Here is an 8,647-nt window from a genome sequence, read left to right as displayed (position 1 = left end):
CACTATTTAGCGGTAACTAACCAGCCTAACCACACCCTTCGCCCTCATGTGGGTGATAACAAACTAGCAAGCATGCTAGGTAGTGCTACACATTGTGAGAAAAATATATTTTTCATCTTCTTTCCTGTTGTTTAATTAATAAGACCGACAGGTTCTGGCATTTCTGTGTGTAAACAACAACTTTCAGGCAAGTTACCAAAATCAACAGTTAACCAAGAAAGACTGCAGGCTTGGCCGATGGGAAAGTCCCTTTCAGACCTTATCAATCTCTGTGTAGGGTATGACAGTGATTAATCAGTTGCAAAACGGTTTTATATGGGCCATAATGAGAACAGAGTCTGTCTAATCAGGTCACCTATGAAATGTATTAAAAAAACTAGATAAGGACATTTACTGAAGTAAATGTGGTGTGCTTGTTAGTCTAGAAGTATTTATTGTGATTAGTAGTAGTTGTAGTGATGGCAGTAGTAATGGTAGTAATATCATTTTTTTTATAGGCAACGTGTTCTTTATAGTGAGCTATTTTTGGGTGGTTCATACTTTTAAACAAGATTGCATGGGTGTTTTCACCTCTTAATGCAACTCTGTGCATGTCAACGGCAACATCTGTTTCAGCTATAATTCCAGGAGCCGCTTGTGGATTTGACAGCTCTAACCGGTTCCACCTCAGACACCGCCCAAAACAACTGCTATGTGGATGTTAGCTGAAGAGGATCTGATTGAACAGAGCCCTAAGTCTCTAGAGCTTTGCACACCTGGGTGTGCAATATTTGCCCAATATTCTTTTCAGAAATCTTCAAGCTCTGTCAAAGTGTTGGGGATCATGGCTCGATAGCAATTTTCAAGGACATTCAGTCAAAACTAACGTGACCAGCCAGGAACTTTGTAGATTATTGTATTTCTGAAAGGTGCCTCTCCAGTGTCTGGTGTAAGCAGACTGAAGCAGGTTTTCCTTTAGGATTTTGCCTGTGCTTAGCTACATCCTGTATCTTTTTATCCTGAAAAACTCCCCAGTCTTTGCCAAGGTCAAGGATACACATACCATGATGCAGCCACCCCATGCTTGAAAATAAGGAGGCAGTTACTCAGTGATATGTTGTTGGATTTGTCCCAAACTAATGTATTGCATTTAAACCAAAAAGTCTATTAATTCAAGATGTTTTTGCAGTATTACTTTAGTGCCTTGTTGCATACAAGATGCATGTTTTGGAATAATTTTATTTTCACTGTCATTTAGGTCATTATTGTAGAGTCACTACGATGTTGATCCATCCTCAGTTTTCTCCCATCACAGCCATTGAAGTCCGTAGCCATTTTAAAATCCCCAAATGGACTCGTGGTGACACCCCTGAGTAGTTTCCTTCCTGTCCTGCAGCTCAGTTCAGGCAGACGACTATCTTTTATGTCTGGGTGGTGTTATACATAATCCACAGCATAATTGTTAACTTTGTTTCCCATCTACCAATCACTGCCCTTCTTTATAAGCCTTTCAAAAAGCTCCCTGGTCTTTGAGGAACAGAGGAAGGGTAGTCACTCAAAAATCATGTAAACCACTATTTCAGTCCATTTATGTGATTTATTAAGCCAAATGCTTTTCCTTAACCTAATTTAGGCTTGCCTAAAAGGCGGTTAATATTGTACAACTATTTTTTGTTCATTTGTCTGCATTTTTTGGGGATCCCAATTTTTTTTAAATCTATTTCAATCCCGCTAACAAAATGTGAAAAAAAATCCAAGGGGTGGTGAATACCCACTGTAAACATTACACTGAACAGGTTGATGTTTGTCATGAGTCTTGTCCTGGAGGCAGACCTGGGCCATTTCCCCTGAGGCCAGCTGCACAGTCAAAATTATAACAATTCATTAAGGAAAATTTGCTTTTTTGTCTTAAGGTTAGCAGTATGGTGAAAGTGAAGTTTAAAATCTGATTTTATACCTGTGTCCATCTGCAATGTGGACTCCAGTACAAGATTGACGAGAAACACTAACCTGCACTGTGAACCAAATCAACCAGGTTTACCATCTACGTTGCAGAGAAATTGAATATTTTTGTCCGTAGTAAGATAAGCAGATAAGCCATTCAATTGAATAAAGCAGTTATAGTGAATTCAACCCAGTGAGGCACTTTTACCACTCCTGTGCTAATAAAATAATAAGCCAACTGGCTGAATATGGCAATTGTATAACAACCAATTTGCAAGACATCGTCAGTTTCCTAATTCGATTAGCACAGGAACATAGCATTGTGCATAAGAATGAACAGAATACATTTCAATGTTTGGGCTCTTGGAGGGTTGGAACCCCCCTTGCTGCCTATGCATCTCAATACTCTACACTGGGTATGGTAGTAGGTGCCAGGCGCACCGGTTTGTGTCAAGAACTGCAACACTCCTGGGTTTTAATGCTCAACAGTTTCCCGTGTGCATCAAGAATGGTCCACCTCCCAAAAGACACCCAGTCAACTTGACACAACTGTGGGAAGCATTGGAGTCAACATGGGCCAGCATCCCTGTGGAACGCTTTTGACACCTTGGAGAGTCCAAGCCCACATGAATTGAGGCTGTTCTGAGGGGGAAAAAAGGGGGGTGCAAATCAAATTTAGGCCGTTGTTCCTAATGTTTGGTATACTCAGTATATATATATATATATGTTGTCAATTGTTGCAGTTGTGACCGTTTCGGTTTGGACAATTTTGACTTAACATATAGCTGGCTATCTTTCATTTGGACAGATGTACAGTACCAGTCAAAAGTTGACACACCTACTAATTCCAGGGTTTTTATTTTTACTATTTTCTACATTGTAGAATAAGAGTGAAGACATCAAAACTATGAAATAGCACATATGGAATCATGTAGTAACCAAAAAAAGCATTAAACAAATATATTTTATATTTGAGATCCTTCGAAGTAGCCACCCTTTGCCTTGATGACAGCTTTGCACACTCTTGGCATTCTCTCAACCAGCTTCATGAGGTAGTCACCTGGAATGTATTTCAATTAACAGGTGTGCCTTTAAAGTTAATTTGTGGAATTTCTTTCCATCTTAATGTGTTTGAGCCAATCAGGTGTGTTGTGACAAGGTAGGGGTGGTATACAGAAGATATATCTATTTGGTTAAAGACCAAGGCCATATTATTGCAAGAACAGCTCAAATAAGACAAACGATAGTCCATTACTTTTAGACATGGTCAGTCAATCCAGAACAGTATTTTTATTTCACCAATATAGTCTAAACCAGTTTACTATTAAAAACTTTCCAAACCTTACATATACAAATTGAGTATTTGCATATTACCAATTGGTGCTGAAAAGGAGACGAATATGCATGTATTGGGGCAGCGGTCTGAAGGCACTGCATCTGTGCTAGAGGCATCACTATACAGACCCTGGTTCGATTCCAGGCTGATTCACAACCGGCCGTGATTGGGTGGCGCACAATTGGCCCAGCAGTCATTGTAATTAAGAATTTGTTCTTAACTGGCTCACCTAGTTAAATACATTACATAGCTTTCAAAAATATTCTGAACGGTTATCCATATAGTCTACCCACTCGGCCCAGATGTCAGTTCAACGTCTAGATATCAAATAAAGGATTTAGGTAAAAGATTTAACTTCATAAATCCAAAATTAATTTTACTTTAATGCAAAATGTGTTAAATGAAAACATTGCCAAGTGGGTAGTGAGTCTGAGAAATTGTTCAATATTAAAGTACAAATTTAAAGTGACTACTTAAGATTAATGTTCTGAAAACTCAGACAATCTTTTGGTCAGCAAGTGTGAGTGTTCTCAGCAATTTCATTAAAATGCATTCAACGTGCAGAAGGGAACCACACCTGCATTTCTTTGTCAAGGAAGACTATGTATATAACATTCATTCTACAATATTGTGCCCAGCTGAACATGCCCCAGGCTTTAGGATGGTATTTCAGGAAAAATGTTCTAGTCAGAAACAGTGAGATCACTTTTGATTTTCAATAACACCTTTGGTTCCAGTTTAAAAACAGATGAATGGCACAAGAAATGAATACTTGGAGCACTATATTTGAGGAGTAGTTTATTTTTATTGCACAAGAAGTGACCAGCTTTTAAATTGCAGGCATATTTAGCCACTGAGCAGTGAGTGGAAGGCCTGTAGAGTTTAGGGGTCGTCAATATCCAGGAACTACTTCTTGAATGGAGCCATCCCCCTGTACCAGGCACAGGACCCATCACGCCCCTTGAGACAGGCAGAGTACTTGGCCTGGGGTCCGCTTTGGCCATCGGCCAACAACAAGTCTGTCCAAAGGCACTCATCTGGGGCGCTGACGGGACAGGGGAGGGAAGAGCAGCGGATGATCTGTAGATCAGAGCAGGGAGAGAGAAAGATCCAGATCACTGACTGATCATTATCCCAATACTCTAGCTCTTGTGTTTAGCCAATGTGACAAGGTAAACATTTAACAAAAGTGGTGTAAAGTAATTTGACTATAATTCCTGTCACACACCGTGCAATCGCAGCCGCTTTGGTAGCGTTGAGTCAAGCTCTTCTTTTGTGTGCCATTCAAGTCCTCCCAGTATTGAATAAAGTCACACATGACTAAATGCATACTGCCATCAGTACTCATCCTGCCTGGAGACAGAGAGAAGACAGTGAGTCAACAACCTGTGGGGTAGAAGTTAACCCCAGATGCTGATCTTGGATCCAATTCCTCTTTTTCCCCCACAAATGGTTAAGATTAGAAATGGGTGAGGTGGAAACAGATCCTAGATCTGTCCCTGGGGGTAACTTTACCCTGAAGCAGGAAGACATACCGATGCAGCCTGGAACACTAGAATTTATCATAATAAATAAGTGATGCATTAGTTGTAAACATTTAAATTCATAACATTAGGTATTATAAAGTGTAACTTGAAGAGCCAGGCTGTATCACATCCGGACGTGATTGGGAGTCCCATAGGGCGGCGCACAGTTGGCCCAGCGTCGTCAGGGTTTGGCCGTCATTGCAAACAAGAATTTGTTTAACTGACTTACCAAGTTAAATAAAGGTTTAAAAAAAAGTATTTATTCTAAAGCACTTGATTTCTTGTACAAGATGAAGTCAATAGTTTAGAACAGGCCATGATGCTGCAAGCACAGGTTGAGCAGTGTAACCGGCGCTAGCAATGAACTTGGGTGACGTAGTGAGAACCACACCCGTGAAGAGATACTCCTTGTTGGTTTCCAGGGTCACACCACACGAGGCTGAAGAGGATGAAGTGAAGACGGCGTGGATAACCCGGTCAGGACCTTTGAACATCTAGCCAATCACAAGGAGAGAACAAAGGATCTGTCAAACATCTACATATACAGTTTTGAACCTAACCGACTGCAGCTCTCAGGCACTGTCAGTCGTTCCTAATTCCCTCCCTATTCCCCATCCTGATGTTTGTAGATCAAAAACATTGCTTCATCTAACCTTCATTTTTTATCAGGGTGTAATTTTTTTTTTTTAGATCCCCGAATTTCAGAAACACACAAAATGTAAGCAGAACAGTCAAAATCAATTCTGAGTCGCCCTAAAGGCAAATAAACGTCACATTTAGAACATTTTGAAGATTATTCCACAAATAAAGTAAAATATTTCAGGCAGATTCATCCAACTCAGTAGCGACAAATGGAATATCCAGAGTTAAACATCCCTGATCTGAGACAGGCTGTAACTATAATGTCTAAAGGTGGGTAATAATGTTAGGTACAGTGAGAGTTTTAGTAAAAGGGCTTTATAAATAAAAATCTGGCAATTTATCCACCAACGTGACAAAGAGCCAGCCAACTTCCTGGTAGAGAATACAGTGATGAGTACCAAACCCCCATCACCAGTAATAATGTGCATTATGATGAACTGCATTTAAAAGCTTTGATGAAATGGCAGCCATAGATGATGTCACCATAGTCTAGGACTGGTAGGACCGTCAACTGAATAATGTGCTTTCCAGCAAGAGGAATGAGCCATTTCTACAGAAGCTCCTTTTCATATGGTGGGAGCTCCACAACTACACCGTTTATGCCAACCCAGATCTGCAAACACTGAAGGGATGGAGCCCAGGGGAAAGGAGAGAACTGGGACCAGCTGTCAGACTGGGGTTCAGGGGGCTTCAATGTTTCAGTGCAGGAAGGAACAACCACTTCATAAAAAGGCTGATCATACCTTGATCTGTTGGATGTCATACTTGATCTCGTTAGACAAAGCTTTCTTGCCAACCACCTTCGCCCTGATCACTAGAAGAGGGAGAAAAGGTTTAACATTATTGAAATTATATCTGTCACACTGATGGTTTAAGGGTGATATGGATCAGAGAACAGTGTAGAATGCTTTACAGACCCAAAATTGTACAGTCTTTTCAGAATGTTTGTGCATAAGTTAAGACTCAGTGTAACATTCTGGCTAGGTTTACACCAAAACAGATGACTAGTCCATTTCCCTCCTGGTCCTACATTCCTAGCGCTGGTCTTCTGCTTTTAATTTGACACACCTGGTTTAAGCATGCCCTCTGTAGATGATTGGTTCAGGTAGGAAGATGCGGCAGAGTGTCTGGTACAGTAGCTGCTGCTATAAGATTATGCCATAGAACAGAACCTCAAGTCATTGGCACATGGACTCGACAAGGCGTCGAAAGTATTCCATAATTATGCCGGCCCATGTGGACTCCAATGCTTCCCACAGTTGTGTCAAGTTGGCTGGATGTCCTTTGGGTGGTGGGCCATTCTTGATACACAGGAAACTGTTGTGAAAAACCCAGCAGCGTTGCAGTTCACTTAAACCGGTGCGCCTGGCACCTACTACCATGCCCCATTTAACAGCACTTCAATCTTTGGTCTTGCCCATTCACCCTCTGAATGGCACAAGCCATGTCTCAGGGCTTAAACAGCCTTCTTTAACCTGTCTACTCCCCTTCAACTACTCTGATTGGAGTGGATTGAACAAGTGACAGCAATAAGGGATCATAGTTAACTCCTAGCCAGTCCATGTCATGGAAAGAGCAGGTGTCCTTAATGTTTTGTAAACAGACCTCAATGTGTAGGCACACTTTATGCCTAAAGCAAAGCAGGGCTCTCAACCCTGTTCCTGGAGAGCTGCCGTCCTATATGTTTCGCTCCAACCCTAATCTAGCGCACCTGATTCTAATAATTAACTGGTTGATAAACTGACTCAGGTTCGTTACAAACGGGTTTGATTTAACATTTACAGGAGCATAGCTCTCCAGGAACAGGGTTGAGAGCCCATCTTACTGTCGCCTACTTAATTCTGTAAATAAGTGTGAGAAGATGTAAACAGGCTTAATGAGCATGTCCTAATTATTTATACTACGACCACAGACAATACATAAAAATTTTCCATGCTGCGTATTGATAGCTTCAACATGTGAAGAAAAGCTGAAAAGTGAAATGTCGCCAAACTCGCCTTACCGATATCTGCATCGCAAAAAGCCTGTTGAGGATGCGGAGGGGAGCATCTGCAAGCATCTGCGATGTCTTCGACCCGCCAAAGGAACAGAACGAACAGAGTAATGAAACAACTGCTTACATACCGCGTCATTTGGAAACGAATTATGGTTACACAAATATCACAAAAGGATCCGACTAATGAAAGTGTGAGGCGTAAATTACAATAAAACGTATTTCCCTTCGAAACTGTTCCCAGAACGACGGATAACTCTTACAAATACTTTCCCCTCAACGTAGACATCCGCTATTTATTGCAGGCTGTGAGCTCCTCCCCCAGTCAGAACCCAGCCTATGGTAGGCTGAGCATTCTATTACTCCAGAACAGCAACCATTCATTAAAAAAATCCTCTAACTAATGGCTCAACCACAGGCTCAACATGCCCGGCTGCCATAAATTGGGGATGAAACTGAAATATCATTTTTTTGTTTTGGGGGGGCTCCCGAGTGGTGCAGCGATCTAAGGCAATGCATCTCAGTGCTAGTGGCGTCACTACAGACCCTGGTTTGATTCCAGGCTGTATCACAATCTGGCCGTGATTGGGAGTACCATAGGGCGGCGCACAATTGGCCCAGCGTCAAGGTTTGGAAGGGTATGCCGTCATTGTAAATAAGAATTTACCTAGTTAAATAAAGGTTCAATAAAAACATTGGCTAAGCCTACTGGAATTCCTTCAAGTTTTGTTGCTTTCAGTAAAAAAAAATTTAACACCTGGGGAAATTTCAGAGCAGGCTCAACTTGCCCAACTGCTCAGTTCACTTGCCCCTGTCATCCCATATATGAGATGAAAATGGCAGATTTTGTTGTTGATAAGCGCCTAAATTGCCTGTACAGTAACATGCCATACATGACATAAGAGCTCAGGTTCTCCACTTCACAGCACTGGTAGGGGTTTTGACTGACAGCCGTTATAAACTTGAGCACTACAAGAGACAAGAAGATTACACCTTCCCTCCCGCTAATTGGGCTACTTTTGCACATTTGTTGTTGTCTGGGTGAGAGAAATGCGTTAAATTGAGAGGAGTCGATGTGCTATAAAATATGTGATATTAAGGTTTATAATAAATACCACTTTGATGTCATACAAGCAAACCACTCACATTTCTGTATTTGAAAACTCATGTAATTTACAGTATCAATGTTTATGATCTCTTTTTTTTATCCACAGTTACAATGATGAC

The 8,647-nt window shown here is 41.1% G+C and overlaps 1 protein-coding gene across 1 annotated transcript; it reads right to left on the bottom strand.

Annotated features, from left to right (window-relative positions):
• Window positions 1–4,024: 4,024 nt before the first annotated feature.
• On the bottom strand, window positions 4,025–7,673 carry LOC120041569 (metalloproteinase inhibitor 2-like). The gene is made up of 5 exons (XM_038986443.1): window positions 7,430–7,673; window positions 6,171–6,241; window positions 5,177–5,279; window positions 4,488–4,612; window positions 4,025–4,339 (listed from the first exon to the last, which is right to left on the bottom strand). The coding sequence occupies exons 1-5, from the start codon at window positions 7,557–7,559 to the stop codon at window positions 4,166–4,168; spliced, it is 603 nt and encodes a 200-aa protein (XP_038842371.1). The 5' UTR covers window positions 7,560–7,673; the 3' UTR covers window positions 4,025–4,165.
• Window positions 7,674–8,647: the final 974 nt, after the last annotated feature.

This window comes from Salvelinus namaycush, chromosome 3 (assembly GCF_016432855.1).
Source record: "Salvelinus namaycush isolate Seneca chromosome 3, SaNama_1.0, whole genome shotgun sequence".
NCBI classification, from domain to species: Eukaryota; Metazoa; Chordata; class Actinopteri; order Salmoniformes; family Salmonidae; genus Salvelinus; species Salvelinus namaycush.
Note: the sequence above shows the minus strand (reverse complement) of the source record. Positions and strands in the feature narration are given on the sequence as shown.

What these genes read in the sequence shown, in the direction of transcription:
- LOC120041569 (XM_038986443.1), bottom strand. Translation starts at nt 7,559, where the DNA reads ATGACGCGGTATGTAAGCAGTTGTTTCATTACTCTGTTCGTTCTGTTC. An exon ending in ATGACATCCAACAGATCAAG is followed by an intron (nt 5,280 to 6,170) that starts GTATGATCAGCC and finishes GTGATTGGCTAG; the next exon opens with ATGTTCAAAGGTCCTGACCG. An exon ending in AAAGCGGCTGCGATTGCACG is followed by an intron (nt 4,340 to 4,487) that starts GTGTGTGACAGG and finishes TCTGATCTACAG; the next exon opens with ATCATCCGCTGCTCTTCCCT.